This window comes from Falco naumanni, chromosome Z (assembly GCF_017639655.2).
Source record: "Falco naumanni isolate bFalNau1 chromosome Z, bFalNau1.pat, whole genome shotgun sequence".
In the NCBI taxonomy this organism is placed as follows: Eukaryota; Metazoa; Chordata; class Aves; order Falconiformes; family Falconidae; genus Falco; species Falco naumanni.
This window is the reverse complement of record NC_054080.1, coordinates 58,276,723-58,292,997: the sequence shown is the minus strand read 5'-3', so window position 1 is coordinate 58,292,997 and position 16,275 is coordinate 58,276,723. Positions and strand designations below refer to the sequence as shown.

At 45.3% G+C, this 16,275-nt stretch overlaps 1 protein-coding gene and 1 long non-coding RNA gene across 5 annotated transcripts; one reads left to right on the top strand and one right to left on the bottom strand.

Moving 5' to 3' along the window:
- Positions 1-9: 9 nt before the first annotated feature.
- Positions 10-13,735, bottom strand: TMEM171 (transmembrane protein 171). Of its 4 annotated transcripts, none has more exons than XM_040579007.1 (5): positions 13,596-13,735; positions 7,786-7,914; positions 6,592-7,311; positions 4,735-4,876; positions 10-334 (listed from the first exon to the last, which is right to left on the bottom strand). In XM_040579007.1, exons 3-5 carry the CDS (start codon positions 7,220-7,222, stop codon positions 106-108), a joined length of 1,002 nt encoding a protein of 333 aa, XP_040434941.1. In that variant the 5' UTR covers positions 7,223-7,311; positions 7,786-7,914; positions 13,596-13,735; the 3' UTR covers positions 10-105. The 4 variants fall into 4 exon arrangements, with proteins under 4 accessions (XP_040434941.1, XP_040434943.1, XP_040434942.1 ...); XM_040579009.1 differs by having other exon boundaries at positions 7,786-7,910; XM_040579008.1 differs by lacking the exon at positions 13,596-13,735 and adding an exon at positions 12,167-12,433.
- On the top strand, positions 13,364-15,119 carry LOC121080825. Its single transcript, XR_005825504.1, has 3 exons — positions 13,364-13,547; positions 14,450-14,543; positions 14,991-15,119. It is a non-coding gene; the product is annotated as an uncharacterized LOC121080825 (long non-coding RNA).
- The last annotated feature ends 1,156 nt before the right edge of the window (positions 15,120-16,275 follow it).

Here is a 16,275-nt window from a genome sequence, read left to right as displayed (position 1 = left end):
AGACACAGCCAACATTATTTGTTTTATTACAAAATGTAAATAAAGTCAAAAATTCTAAATCTGAGTGTACAATTTAATTTAAAATTAAATCTAACTGACAGTTCTCTATGAGCTGGTGTCAGTTGTGGCTAAGGAAATAGATGATGAAGATGAAGAAGAACATGGAGAATAGTCATTACTTATAATTGATGCTTTTTCTTCATATTTTGGAGGTGATTCAGAGGAGAGGTAAAGCATCGGTAAAATGTCTGAAGGTGAGCTGCTTCCAGAAATTGTATATATGGTTTCATAGTCTCTAACAGCAACTGTTCTTTCATCATCTGCAAGCTGTGCTCTATAAAACACAAAACTGCATATTAGCATAATTCATTTCTCTACAGCGAGTGAAATGCTACTTGACTTATATAAACATGTATGTAGGCACGCACTCTCTCTAAAAATCCCTGAAGCAAGGAACTTGCATAAGCATTAGGATTTCATTCTGTGGGCTACATTATGACTCATAGGACAACTCTTTCTTCAGAGGGGAAGGGCAAACATGCTCCCTTCTAACCTTTCACATCACTAGTCACAGCCTGGCTTATGGGTATCAGCTGCTTCTGGCAGGGCTGTCTCACAATCTTATTAAATCTCTTGATCCTCAGCTCCTAATGTATCTTTCCTTCTGTAGTCGTATCACAGACACAGTCCCCCTCTCTTATGAAAGACAGCTACCAGACTTAGAATTGTATCTCAAAAATCACAATCCTTGGCCATTTGAGATCTTCCAGGAAAGGCAACTTGAAACTTTTATTAGGCTTTCCAGCAACCCACGACAGACATAAGGAGTAGCAGTCCTGCTCAGAACTAGAGAAACAGAAGCAACTGGGCATGACCAGAATGCTAAGTTCCAAATGACAGTCAAGGAGGGCAGCAAAGTATTCACTGCTCTCCTCTGACCATCATAACTGGATCCCAATCGGTCGCACCCGCATGGTTCCGGTACCCTGCTCATCTCGCCCTGGAGTTAGCTCTCAGCATACCGCTTCAGCTGCTTCCTAAGGGAAGGGAAGACCTCCTCATTTCTCACGACTCACTCTGAGAGCTGACTCTTGCTTTTGTGCATACATCTGTAATCCCACTAACATTCTGTGAGGAGCAGGGATACAGAGCATAGTTAATTCATTTTCAGTGCTGTTACTGGTGTGTGAGTGTGTGTGTTTAAAGGAGAGAGAGAATATACAAGAAAAATGCTGAAACACTATATAATAGATTGCAGGAAAAAATCCAACCACTTCTGGGATCAGACCATGACTCAGCTTCCTACAAGCTCTCTCATGCAGCACCGCCTCCACCACAGCACTTGTTGACAGAACATGGAGCAATGCGCTTAAGAGCAAATTATATTTGCCTGTAACCATCCACATATAAAATGGGTATTCCCTTCCAGCTTTGGGATCTTCAAGCATGGCATTACATTATGAGGAATGAGGCAACTGCTTCTCAATGAAAGGTCTTGGGAACCAATCTGCACTAGTCAAGATGCTGTGGCTGCTACCAAGTGCTGAGCCATGGGAGAGTATGATTGACTGAAATAGCCAGAGGTGTTATCAACTCACAGTGTCTCTGTGAGGACCCTGGGGAGCATGGATGGGCACAAAGCATACGCACCCCCAGCCAAAGAACACCAAAGCAGGAGGTCAGGGTTTCTGCATCCAAGTTTGAGGTGTTTTGTCCACTCTACTAGAAACTGCCCCAACAAGCTGGGCTACAGCTGCCTCTTTGTGTACATATGTTCACAAGATGGAGAAGTCCAGACAGACAATCAACAATGATTGAGTTGATGGGATCACACACACAAGTTTGGAGCACCAGAACTGGACGTTTGTGGGTTGAGGCAGCTGATCCAGCTGCAGGGGATTTTGTAGCAGAATGGATGAGGGAAAGAGGGGTCCTCTGGTATGTGTGCTTGCAGGGAAAGGCCACAAGAAGTCTGATGAACTAGCTTTTGTGTCGTTTTCCCACTGCCCTTTGTTTCTTCTTTTTCAGTGCAGGATGCACTCACTGTATTCTTTAACTCCATTTGATAATCCACATATTTTACCAAGCACATGGGCAGGCAGCCTACATCTGAACTCAGGGCCTGAAATACAGGGTAGAAAGGAGCTGTGCCCCTCAGTTTTTTGCATTGTACTTTTACAGAGTGGTGGTACATGAATCGCTGTCTTTCAGCTGCTTGCAAGGCTACAGAAGAACATGCATATTCCTGTATTTCTTCCAGTCATCCACTCCAGCCTGGTCTTCTAAATGTGTTCAAACTGAAATGGTTTTTGAGGGTGCTCATGGACTGTATTTGAATTGGCTGTTGCAGAGCTACCAGAGGTCCAGGTTCACACTCAGGGCAAGTAATTTCTCCACACACATCCATTTGCTTTGTATGTACATCTGGGATGTACATGCCAGAAGGGAGTACAGCACATGCTGGAGTTGTAGCACAGACAGGCTCAGTGTGGTGCCTAACTCCAGGACTAGCAGCAGCTGGTATGAAACACCTTCCAGCTGTGGACACCTTCACCCAGCCTAGTTAGAACACAGAGACCTCATGTAAATTCCTTCTTTCAGCAGCAGGAGTTTATTTTCTCTCCTGCTTGCTCTGTGTATAGCTCTGAAAGCTGGTAGATTTCACTTACAATTTGAGAACAGGCAAAGACATTTATACTTAACAAAATAAAATATTTCTTCACACAATGATTTGTGCCAGGTCGTAAGAGCCACTGCTCTCTGGAAAGCACTTTTTCTTTATCAGTCCTGACATCTTCCCATCCCTGCATCTGCCCTTGTCATCCTGAATTGGCAGGTGTTTAGGGCAAGGAATAATCCACAGGTTCTCACAAGCTTTGTACAAAAAGTACTTGGTCTGAAAATTTAAGTGCAAAAACAGCAGACTGCATGAATTATCTGTGTAGCTCAGGTTTATTAGGCATTGCATCCTTCAGCACAGCTCATCAACCTTAAGCTGAACCTCAGTCAGTGGGAAGCAAACACTGAGTGTCTCCCTTCCCTAGGTGGCATATACACGATCGGTTTTTTTGTTTGGGAGCCAGTTCCTCTGTGCACTAGAGAGTGTTGCACTAGTAGCAAGTAAGAGTGAGTAGGGTTTTTGACAGAGAGGTGTTTATCTTATGTTAAAAAATAAAGATATTTTGACAGGAGGCAGAAGGACATTCTGGCTTGTGATAAAAGCAACAAAAGGAGGCATCTGCTGTGTCCAACAAACACGGGGAGAAAATGTTTGAAGGAGGGCACTAGGAAATGGAAGACAACATGAGTAGTTGTTGATGGTGACTGCCTACAGAACAGAATGCTTTGCACACTGGGGCTGAGCCTCAAGAATCCACCAGGTATACTTCAAATTATGACTAAAAACCCACAGACATGGCTGCTCACAGCATAGTAATAAGAGTAAGTACCACTGTGAACGCAAGTATCTTCCTCCTGTGTCATGTAGGTCTTTGAGCAGGAAGATGGTTCGTGCTTGCTTGCTTGCTTCAAAAGGAAGATTAGTACTTGAATTTTGAAGTACACAGCATCAGGCACACAGCTGGTACAGCTGGTCATGAAACACACTGCCTCAAGAGAGCAGAGAAGTCTGGAGTATAGCAGAAAGCTATTAAAGCAATGGCACAACAAGTACTACAATGGAATACAGCCAGGCAGGCTGGGGCTTTTGTTGCAGTGATGGTGCTTAGGATGCTGCAGGTAGTGTCTTGTAAAATAAAGTCATCCAATGAAAAAAATACCACACCACCTACTGACTCACAGATCAAAAACAAGCTGACATAGGATCTACCAGAAGATAAACCCAAGTCAATTCTGAATCATTACGGGCCTGAAAAGTATTTGGGGGCTCTAGGCATGTGGCATCTAGCTCTCCTGGCCAGACCTACTCTTGGCTCCTAGTATGGCCCTTGCAGTGGCAAGTTAGCAGCCCACTGGTGGTAACCCGCAGGGGCTAAATAACCCTGCAAGTTCTTGTGGTGCAGACAACTCTGTCAGTTGGCAGCTCTTCCTCCCTGAGCTCGGTGGTGGCGGCATCTAGCAAATCAGCTGTACTCGTGTATGGAAAAGTGGCTGCATGGGTAATGAACAACATCCTGAGATGAAGCTGGCGTTGCAACCTTCCCTTCAAGCTCTCTGAAGACTCCTGCAGTATCAAGGTATCCTTTTATCTTGACACAGCAACAAGACAGACCAGCATGGCAGGTCTCATTTCCTCACGGTGGAGAGATAAGGGTCACAGGGAGCACAGAACACACTGAAGTGGCATTCCCAGGGTCACAGGGCCTGTAGATAGTATCATGTAGGGCTTGCTGCACTGGTTCTACAGAGGCTTCCTAAATATGTGTGTGAGGCAGTGTGAATATTATGCCACTGGAGCATTGCTGTCAGAGGCACCTTCTCTTGGACAATCTGTGTAAGTGTTTAAATAAGGCTTTGTTTTCACTTCAGAAGTTTTCAGTCATAAACTGGTAAGAATTTAACCTTCATGAAGGACACACAGTGGCTTGTGATTGCCCTTTTATACTAGAATATTTTAATGCCATTTCAAGTAAGGTATGTGAGGTAAGTTGAGTGATGCACTAGAAAACTTTGCAGCACCTAGTAAAGTTAATTCACAATGATTATTTAAGAACATTGTCTCTGATACCTTAAGAAATAGTTCAGATTTCCAAAGACAGAGAAGAAAAGTCTTACCCATTACTGAAGATAGAGTGGTATGGTGGAGGACTTTCACTTGTAGGCAAGCCACTTGACATAAGACAATGTGTCACAGTTGGTGACACAGGGTCAGCAAAATAAGGAGGCGGTGGAGGTGGGAATACCATTACAGTATCACCTAGGGAAAAAAAGCCCCAGCGATTACTACCTCTGAAACATTAGGCACCACTGTTTATTCTAACTGTATCCTAGAATATTTTCTGTCTTTGGAATGACAGTATTTGTACTTGTCTGCCATTTAGGATAAAGTGCAATGATCCCACATACAGAACTCTTATATTCTGCGCTGTTAAGAATACATGGAGGTATGTTCAAAACCAAAAAATAAAACATGCAGCATATTGATAAATGGAAGATTTCATTTAGGAAATACAGCTAGTGCAGGGGAGTGTTCCATCTAGTGAAGAGACATAAACCTCCCGTTGCTGGCTGTCTTCAGAAACTGGAAGTGCAAAGCATACAGTTATTGTTGGCTCATTTTAAGGGTAGCCAAGTATTTAATTTTCCTCACATAGCCAAAACAGGACAGTTTAAGTTTCTCCACATCTACTGCAGTGTTATAACAAAAGTCATTAATGGTTCTGATGACTGATTGTGTGCCTTGACAGTTTCCCTACTAAATTACTTGTAGCTGAAGGCACACTATTAACATTAGTACCACAACACTACTGATATATAACTCACTATCAAGTGTACTGTGCAGCATATATCTGCCAATTTCAACTTCGTTATTGCGGAGTTTCACACTTATTTTTTCTTTAAACAGAAAGTTCCTATTGGCCACTGAGCTTGCATAATTTATATAAATATTCACAGCTGGGTGGCACTTTTTTTCCTTTGTAATTTGTGTGCAGGGACAGGTCAGAGAGCATCAAGAGTGTTGAGTGAGGAAGGGGTGTTTTCTAGCTGAGTCACCACTGTTCCAGAATGTCACTATGCCAACCAGACCTCAGCCTTTCAGTTTTACTTTTCCTGATGGAAGTATAAAAGGAATCCACTGATTTTGCTTTCTTGCCTTTAAAGACAATCCAAATTCCTTTCTCTGACCCTGTGATTTATCCTGGTGGCTGGAAAGCTGACTTTAAATCCTCGCATTTTCTAAGGATTACCAGGCTACAGGTCTGTACATTGGTTTGACAGGCAGAACAAAAAAAGCTTTGCATAATGTATTCCAAGTCCAGTTAGTCAGATGATAGTCAAGCAACACTATGATTGACTCAAACCTTTCTGAGAGCTAGAAAGTTACCAGAATAATCTATGCATAAAATTTATTCATGGGGTATTAGAAGTAGCACTATATGCAGGGGAGCATTCCCTGCTAACTTACACTTGTTCAAATAACTGTGCAATTAGCAGAAACATTTTGTAATTACACCTCTGAGTGATGGAATATGTGGCCATGATTAAAAAGAAATACAATACAATGCTTATGAGTCAGATTCTTCTGTTTAAGGGGTCAGAGCTCAGGACTAAAATAAATCTTAAATATAGTCACAGAAGTCATTAGACCTGTGATTTGCAGTGTCAGCTATATCCTTTGGGAAAGGAAGTGGGATTGGACCCATTTGTGTCAGATTACATGGCTTCTTTTGCACAGACCATGAGACCTTTCCTTTTTATGCCAAAGGAGAGGTTCTGTCTTTAATAGAAAGGTAACCCAGCTGACCATACAGAAAACTTAAGTGACAAAGCAACATTTTTCAGTTTTGGATAGTCTGACATGCCAGAACTGACACATTTAGAGCTCAAACAAGTAATATTCAGAGGTAAATCATTAGTGGGAAAAAACCCCTACTAACGCTTAAATGTAAAGTTCACACATTTTTTACCCACCTACTGTAACCTGAAAAGATTCAGGGCTCTGAGGATGTTCTTCACTTTCGCAGGATTCTTGGTTGAGATTTAAGGTTTGTTTCTTTTTAACATGAGCTATCACGAAGAAACACAACCCAGTGAGCACAATCAAAGGTCCCATGATTTGAAGTGACAGGAATCCACAGCCCTGGAGGTCCACATCAGAACTGCCGGTGTGGTTGAGCTGTATGGTGTGCCAACCGGGGCTGCAGCCAGGAACCCAAATGCCCAGGATGCTAATTAGCATACCACTAGTTAAAAACAGGAATCCAAATATGAGAAACTGGGCAAACTGACAGCTCCCTTGACAAAAAACAAGGCTGTACACCTGCTCATTTTGCAATTGTCTTTGTCTTATATACAACCTGGCCCTTGATCGTGCCAGTAAAACACAAACCAGTCCAGCTACAGCCAGCACAGGCCCAGCAGCCTTAAGGACCTCATTACAGTCACTGAAGGTTCCAGATGGGCATGACTGGAGAATAAAGACTGAAAGCAGGAATCCAGCACAAAGCAACACAGCTCCAAAAACAAAAAGGAAAAAAATAAGTTTCCCATGTTGTCCATTATTTCCTTCACCTCCTGACGCAGGAACAGCCACTGGATACATTACAAGAGAATCTCCTCAAGCAGATGAGTTGGGTTTTTTTGGATTTTTTTCCCCCCGTTACCATTAAGTGGCAGAAAACTACAGTAGATCTGTGAACATGAAAATACATGAATCAAAAGAACAAAAAACAATCAGTGGAATTAGCTACATTATAGTATTTACTTCTGCATTTGCTACTCTCCTTATATTGTACACTTGTGGTGTATTTTCTGTTTTGTATTACCTCCATTATGGATTTAAGGGCCTAATCAATTTTGCTGCCATTGAATGCTGATGAAACGACAGAATGTGCTTTACAGTTAGACTGGAAACAACTGTAAATGCTGTTTCACACCTAAATGATTTGTTTCTTTAGATAACAGTCTTATGATTAAGGGTATGTAATTTTCAAAGTCTGAATTTTAGAAACAGGGACAGGGTAGCTTTCCCCTTGAAAACAGAAAGCTATGGGAAATTTCTGTAGTGAATGGCAGGAAGTGACAGCTCTTGAGAGAAAGAACCTTACTGCAAACGAGTACTGCTGACTATTGGACTTATAACCAAGTAAATCTTCTAATACATACCTTTTCAAAGCATATAAATCTTGCTTCTCCTTCCACCGGCTATGAAGACTTTTCTGTTTCTCTCCTTAAATCAGTTTCCTGTCCTATACAGCTGCAAGAGCTAGTACACAGAAGATTTTGGGCTTCTTTCTTGAAAAGACAGAAAAAAAAAAAGGAAAAAAACATACTAAGGACCATATACTTTAAGTCTCACAGATTCCACAGTTAGACTTGGTAAGCATACTGCTCCCACACTTCCTTTCAACTTCTTCTAATTCTGAATCCTGTCTATGCTCCAAGAAAGCTTTAAAAAGAAATACCAAAGGTGGCTCCCAGAATGCCCATAGGAGTCTAGATTCAGAAGTAAAACAAAACAAAAGAAAATAGTGCTGAGGCAAATAACAGTCCATATGGTAGTATGGATGAGAAATGCACTGGATGTGGACAAACTGTGGCAGTGAAAGCCTGACTGAAAGTTAGGACAGAGTGCCATTCAGTGAGCTGTAGGGGAAAAAAAAGTAATAAATTCTGCCATTACCCACAAGGAAGTTTGTGGGATCCTGACCTACAGGACTCAAGACGGCCACCTGTACTCCATACCACAGTGACTAGCAACTACAGACATCTCTGCCCCAGTGGCTACCATCCACCAAAAGCCAACCTGAAACCTGCGGAATTTCAGACTATGGAAAATAACAAGTCTGGACAGACCATGAGAAAGCTGTTCCCTACCAAGTGTAAGAGGTACTTCAGTGTACTCATGTTGCAGCGTTTTAGCATGACCTTCTTCCCCTCACTAGTCGCCTCCCATGACAGGCAACTTCATCTGTGATTTGGATATATCTGGAAGGATATATAGGGGCTGCAGGAGTCTGTCACAGATGCAAGTAGAGAACTGGTTTGGTTGCTGCTGTTTGTTAGTTAACCTTCAGCCTTTCCTCTACCAGCTTTCACTGCCCTGCCACTAATTCAGATGACTGTAAGCTAAAAGTCAGGTTATACTGCCTCCTCCTTACGTATGCCCCAACAGTTAATCCACAAGAAATACGAAGTATTATGTAATTTCTGGAAACAAACTGTTGAACATGTGTCAGCCACAACAAGCTTTGCATGACTCCCCTGTAACTGCAGTGCCCCACTGAGATAAAAACAAAACACAACCATAAAACCCACTAGTCACTCAAATATATAATTATCTGTCTGCAACGCAAGGCAATCTATTGAGTCACTTTACTTAGCCACTTGTAAGAGTAGGACCCAATTAAAGAATTGGCTGAGCAGACACACGAATGATGAAGTTATTAGATGTTTTACTGCTGAACATCAAACCAGACCCCCAGCAACAAGGGAGAAGGCAGGGAGCTGCATGCTGGTAAAAGGCACAATAAGCATAAGACTTGACGGGCAAGGAAAGAGCAGCACCGCTCAAAAAGATGGCCACTGCAGGAAGCAACAAGATCTCCCAGCTAGCCACCTCAAATATCAAAACTGAGGGACCTCCCTTAACGCACTCCATTACTATGGTCAGTTAATTTGTAAACTACGTCTGCTAAGTGTTTCTTCACTGTTCTGAATTCAGTCTACCCCTTTACTAACACTGGTTTGAAAAACTGCTGACTAAGGCGCCCTTGGTAGAAGAGTCATAGTCTGGAAAAAAAAAAAAAGGTTACGAAGAGCACTAAAGATAGGACAGTACGTCACAAACCCCCCACATATTAGACATTCTGGTAGACTTCAAACTGAAGACCTTTAGCCAAGTACACTTTCAATATTGTGTGAGCTCGAGTCAGTCTGAAGGCACTACCAAGCACAGAAAGTGGGATTAGGCTGATTACTCCTCCTTCCTCAATTTTACTGGTCTTTCCTAAATTAATAACATCGTTTCTCACAACTGCATATGCTCCTTCATATTAAAAAATTTCTGTTTTCATAATTCATCTGAGGTGGCTCAGATTTACTGACCTACCAACAAAGTCCCAAAACTGAGTAAGGGTCACCCGAAATACAAAAAAACCCCAACCCCAGCAAAGCCCAGTTTCAAACACAACTGTCTTGAGGTATTTTTCTGCTAAGGCACATTAACTGTTATAACAGCAATGCACTATAATTAGAAAGAACTCTGAATCCTTTCTTTGCCGTTCCCTCTAGGGAAGAAAATATGGACATAAGTACAAGTAAATGAGGACAAAAGGAAATAATGTGAAGGAAAAAAATTTCAAACAATTAATTAGCCCTTAAAAAGAAAAAAACTAGAGATCTGTTCTTATTACTCCAACAGTGCCCGCTTCTCTTCCACCAATCTTGTCATGAGATTAAATTAAAACACACATTAGAAATGAAGCATGTGCATTTTTTCTTAATTCTTTCAGGCCACAGAAGAAGGAACATTCAGAACAGTCTATTGTGGCTTTGAAGATGAAAGCCACAGATTTTATGCTGCAAAGTCTAAGGGAGGACTACTTTTCATTTACACTACCACTAAATTTTAATGGAAAGCCCAATGCAAGATTAAGCTTTATTTCTTGCGTTTCAAGAAAAAATATTTTAAGAAAGCAGCCAGCCTTATATTGAGCACGTGCTTGAAACAATTCCATTAGATCTGGTATCTCCTCTGGAATATTGATATAAGAGAATTTGCCTTTCATATTGACCCCAAGTCTGAGACCAGACATGGAAATACCAGGTCAGAAACTGCTTAGAACAAAATCCAGTGGTGTAGAGGCAGCTAAGTATGAGAGAAGAGGGAATTGGAAACATAGCTTGTAAAGGAAGTCTGGTTATGAGCTTAACTTAGATGATATAGTGCTTTACCCTTTTGTAAGTCTGGCGCATGCCAGGTATATAAAACAGGAAATAACATCACAATTCCTTGTCATTTTTCTGTGTAACACTTGTATTACAACTTTCATATTATGAACAACTCCAAGGGTTTTAAAATACAAGTTTTAATGATGAAACTGAGACTTCTTGCTTTCTGCTTGAACCTTCAGAGAGTTCATATTGTCCAGTATTTCCACTGCAAACTGCAGGGCTATAAATCTACTCCCCCCTACTCATATGAAATTTGATAGCCTCATGCAACCATATGAATTCAGGAACTGAGCATTAAAAGAAAAAAGCACTGGAAGAACTAAACCACTGCTGTCCCTCTGTTTTATGCTTCCCAGAGTAGGCCCCATTCCTGTTCTTTCACTTGCAAAAGGACCCAAATAATTTCATGTAGAAGGACCAGGTCTGGTCTGTGTTATTATTTCAAGAACCACAATACCTTGCCAGTTGTAGTCCACAATGGAAACCCCTTAGAAGTTACAAGCCACCCTTGTCAAGAGTTTTCCTTTTAGGTGTTTTCACCCATACTTCCAAGTTTTGAGCTGCTACTGGGAACCACCACCACCACCACTGTGTGATTATTTTTTTATTAAATTTTTGATTCCCTAGCACTGCCCCCTGCCCCCCCACCCCGGGTTCAGTTTAAACCATGACTCTTGACAGGACAAGCTACCTGGAAGGAAAAAGTCCTCACAACTTCATTCACTTTAACTTCCATGTCAAAACATGAATGGCTCTCCACTTCCCCTCACTCCTTATATCCCATTTTCTCCTCCATTCACATCTGCCTCTGTACCTGTGCCATTTTCCCAGTCTTATCATATCACAATTCCCCCCTGGATTGCACTCTTCACTTGAAATTCAGCAGAAGCACCCAGCCATGAGCATAGCTGGTTAAATTAAACTAAATTTGAGCTTGCCACCTTCATTCTCACACGCTGCCCTCCCCACAGTGTTTTTAATCACTTATGTGAAGAGCTAAGGCGAAATGCTCAACAGGATGTACTTCTAAGTTTTCTACTTTCAAGCAACGTTAAGTCTACAAGCACTAACAAGTTTTGAGATGCCAAATACCCAACCTGACCTCTTCTGTATGCAGTCTCTAATTAGTGCCTGACAGTGCTCTCATCTCACTGAGCACAAACTCTGATATCCCAGGGAGAAGGACTTCCAAGATTTGGATGCTGCTGTGCAAGAAGATTCCTATGCAGGGAGCAGATGCCACAGAGGGAAACTCTGCCCATATCGGTTGAGAAAATGATTATGTTAGCTCACAGTATAAGGGTAATGTTATGCTGTTGTTTACAACCACTGCAGGTGGGGCAGGAATCAATGTCTGGAGAAGTGCTGGAAAGCAGCTAGGGTAGGAGTTTCCAGAAACTGGGATGAATCCTGCCAGTCTCCAGGCACATGTGCACCAGGGATCCTCCTTAACACAAACCAGCAGAGTCAGGGATCCTGACCTGTGCCAGACAGAACTGTGCTCTGAAGAAGCTGCCAACTACTATCCCTGTGGGCTACAAGAGAAAAACAGCTAGAGTAAAAAGCTGGTCCACAAATGTTTCCCACTCACTTTGGCAGGGGGAAGAGTCCTGATGCCACAGTTGGATGCGAGGACACCAAAAGCGTGTCTGGACACAAAGAAAAGCTTGCAAAGCAAAGTCTGGTAACTCATTGGTTGGATGCCACGCAGGCAACTAAGACAGCATGTAGCTTCAACAACAGGCTGTGAAGGGTCCCACACATGTGGGTGAGATGCTTTGTACACAACACACTGGTGGTATAGAAGAGCCAGGACAAAGCAGCTCCTATTTTCTGTAGTACCTGCAGGGAGACCGGGGAAAAGGTAAACAGACACAGTTAAAGCCAGAGTTGACTTTCTTCAAAAAGCTAAATCAGGACAGAGCAACTTGAAGCCTGTCCCATGGGGCTGATGCACGTCAAAGCAGCAAAAGGCAAGTGGCAGAGAGACTTACACAAGTCTTTAAGACGGATACGACTCAAGATGATGTAGGACCCCAAAAGCTACCCAAAGCCTTCCTGTCCCAGTTTCTTGGGGTTGGTCTGGGGCATTAAACCACTGCTAACTCATGAGCAAGCAACTAAGCTCTGCTCCATGTGGAAAATGCAGCATCCCATGTCACACCCCTCCCCATGCACCAGCCTGTCAGGCACGCTCTCTTCCAAGTCACTAAGCCTTCCCAGTCACCCTATGATCTTCACAGGATGGACCATGCCCCAAGCGCACATGCTGCAGGGAGACAGGGCAGCCTGTCCACCGGCTCCCGTGGGGGAGAGGGGCCCGGCCCGTGCGGGGCCAGCCCGCCGCCCCAGCGAGAGAGAGCCTGCCCACCAGCGCCTGCTCTGAGGCACGCCACCAGCAGCAACCGGGGCGTTACACAGCAACGGAATGGTCTGTAGAGGCCCCTTCAGCCACATCCCATCCTCCACGGGGATGGCATAAAGGTCACTGCGGGGACGCAGCGTGGGGAGCGGTGGACCCTCCAGGGAGGTGATAAACTGGCTTTTCCAACCCCGGAACGTTCGTGCCTTAGGTCAGTGCCACGCAGGGGCGCAGCCCTAGCCTCCGCCCTTGCGGGCAGCGACAGGGGCTGAGCCGACGCCAGCCGCTGGGACACACGGCACAAGCCCACCCGCCCGCCGCGGCCCCGCCGCCCCCCCGGCAGCAGGCCTGCCCGCCCTCCCACCGCGCTCTGCCTCCCCTCGCACCCGCGCTTCCCTCACCGACCCCCGGAGGAGCGGCCGGCGCCGCCCGCTACTGCTGCGCCCGCCCGCCGGCTTTCCTCAGCCCACGGCGGGCGCTGCGCCGGCCCCGGCGCCGAGGGGCGGCGTCCCGCCATGGCGGCGGGCAGCAGGGCGGCCACCCCGCAGTGCGGCGCGACACGGCCCGGCCTCGGGACCCGGGCTGGCCGGGGGCGGGCGGAGCGCAGCAGGTGCGGCAATCGGTCGCCGGCGAGGGGCGCCGAGCGCCCGCCCCTTACCTGGCTGCGGCGCGAAGGACTGTGGCGGCGCGGCCGGCGCCGCTATTTAAGCACCTGCGCCAGGCGGCGCGCACCTGGGCGGCGGCGGCGCGGGGCAGGACTGAGCCGGGCCCAGCCGAGCCGCCCCGCCCCGGGGGTCATGGGCGCGGCGATGGCTGCTGCGGCGCCGCCTCCCCCGGTGCCCGGCGCCCTGCCCGGCGGTGCCTCGGCCGCCTGGCGTCGCCCCTCCGCCGCCCCGCCCCGCTGGAGCCGGGGCGCTTCTCGCCCTCCCGCGGCCTCCGGGGCGGGGGCGGCCGCGGCGGGGAGGCTACGTGGTCTCTCGCCCGCAGGCCCGACCGGCCTCGGGGGGCCGTGCTGGCGGCCGGCTCCGCGCTGGAGCCGTGCCCGCTGCCCTGGCGGGTGAGGCGGAGGAGGCGGTGGGGGGCGACGCCATGTTTGTCACCCTCCTCGAGGCGCTGAGGCGACTGACCGCCCCTGGGCACTGAAGGCCGGGAGAGGGCCAGCCGGCTCCGCGGCGGGGTGGGTTTGCCGCCCGGCTGGGAGGTTGTCAGGCCGATGGGCTGGACTGGCAGGAACAGCCGGGCCATTGCAGGCGTCTCTGGAGGCGTGTGTACGTGGCCGAGGTCTAGTGTGCCCCTGAAATACCCGTGGCTTCGAGGTGATGGGGGTGAGCAGCCCGCTCAGGGAGGCTGTGCCACGTCTTCTTATAGTCACTTTGGGCTTACCAATGTGAGACAATTCGGCACAATTGGGAATTAAAGACGGGCCAAGCCTAGATGTGAGTGATTTCCTTGAGTGGTGAGCCAGTTCAGTCACTGGAAATGGGAGAAGATGCTTTTTCTCTTGCTTGCTAGGTGCTGGCAGTGTGGGGGAAGAAGCTGGCTTTGGCGGTGGAGATGAGAGAGCTGCAAAGTGCAGGAAGCAGCTGATGAGGAGCCGGGAAGGAAGGTCTGGATGTGCCATTTGGATGTGTGTGCAGCAGCGGTAGGACCTGACTGACAGTGGGACTAAAGCTGCCCCACTGGTTAGGCACAAAGCCAGTGAGGTGTGAGGGAAACAAGTTTATGTGAGTTGAGAGGAGCGGTAACAGGGGTGAAAGGTGGTGTGATGCACAGGAAATAGGTGGCAGAAGGGAAAGGGAGTGGGTTAAAGTGTGGTTTGGTAAGACAACGATATTGAGGGGGAAGTGGGATATGTAGGGTTTTGGGGGGGATCCGGGTTTGAGTAGAGAACTAGGGAAGACTTGGAATTCAATGAAGAAACAAAAAGTGTATGAAAATACATATGGGGTGTAGGAAGGAGCTTGTGATTGGGGTAGAAGGCTTCAGGCTTTCCAGAGTTGTGGATTCCTGGATGTTAGTGACCCTTTGCTGTCTTGATTGTTTTATATCGCAGCTCAGCTATCACTAACTGGAAGGTGGGCTTCAGTTGTGAAACACTTGGATACTGCTGTGAAGAGTCACATGGTAAGGAGAGACTGGGAAGTAATGATTCCTGTATTCTGTGAAGACTGAGGTGTTTCAGCAAAGAAAAAAAGCAGAGAATTAGAAAAAAAGCCTGACGAGAACAAAAGTTGAGCACCATTACAAACACAAGCTGAAGTCAAGCAAAAAGTGAGAGAGCATCAAAATGTATAACCACACTACTTTGTGGTGTGTGACAACAGTGACACAAGAAGATTTAATTTTGTTTATATACCAGGTTTCTATTATCTGATTCTGTTTCTGTTGTTCTTTCAATGTAGGTCGTTAAAAATAATAATAAAAAAACCCAAACAAACAAAATCCCCATTTTCCTTGATGCTCCTTTCTGTATGAAGTATTTCGTAAGGCTAAAATTTCACCATCTTTCTGATACCATGAAATGATTGGACCACTGCTGTGATATACATTCTCTCTCTTTTCCAGTTATCTAAATACTTTGTTTCTTTTTATGGAAGTACTTTTTTTAAACAAAAAGTCAGTCATGAAAAAAGTTAACGAGCTTGTTGACTTGCGTCTCCATGCAAATGATGTCTCTCCCCAAAGCTTGCAATCAGTTTTTCCCCTCCATCTACTACTTGGTTTTCTTGTAGTGTTGGGCTTCAAGATTTGACACCGATGATGAAAGAAGGGGTTTCAGGAATGTCATTTTTCAGGTTGTGAGATTCTGACTCAGCCTGGTATGAGTTTTCAGTGGATTAAGTGGATAATGGTTCCTGTCATATGACTGTAGTCATAAAACTAATCTTGAGCCATATCTTGTGACTTAAGATAAGAAGTATTTTTTAACTTTTTTTTTTTAAACTTTTAACATAGTAACTGTTTAACTGTGAGCAATGCATATTTTAATTCCAGACCATAAGTGGTAATATTTGGCAAAAATGGAGCTAAAGTGTTTTTTGCCATACAGGAGAGTACTGAGAGGGTTGTTTGTGTTAAGTCTGGACATACTTGTATGACACTGTTTTTTGGACGTTTATGCTAACAAAGAAAACAGCGTATTTTGAACTGGCATGGAGAGCAATCCTAGAGCTATGGAAAACCACAGTGCTTTGCACCTGGAGTATGATGAGGGACCCAGACCTACCAGAAAGTCAATGCTTTTGAGATTATTTCTGGAGTCACAGTCGTGCTTGTGAAGACACTGACAAGAAGAGTACCATTTGGGATGATGTGCAGAGAAATACGGTTGTTGATAC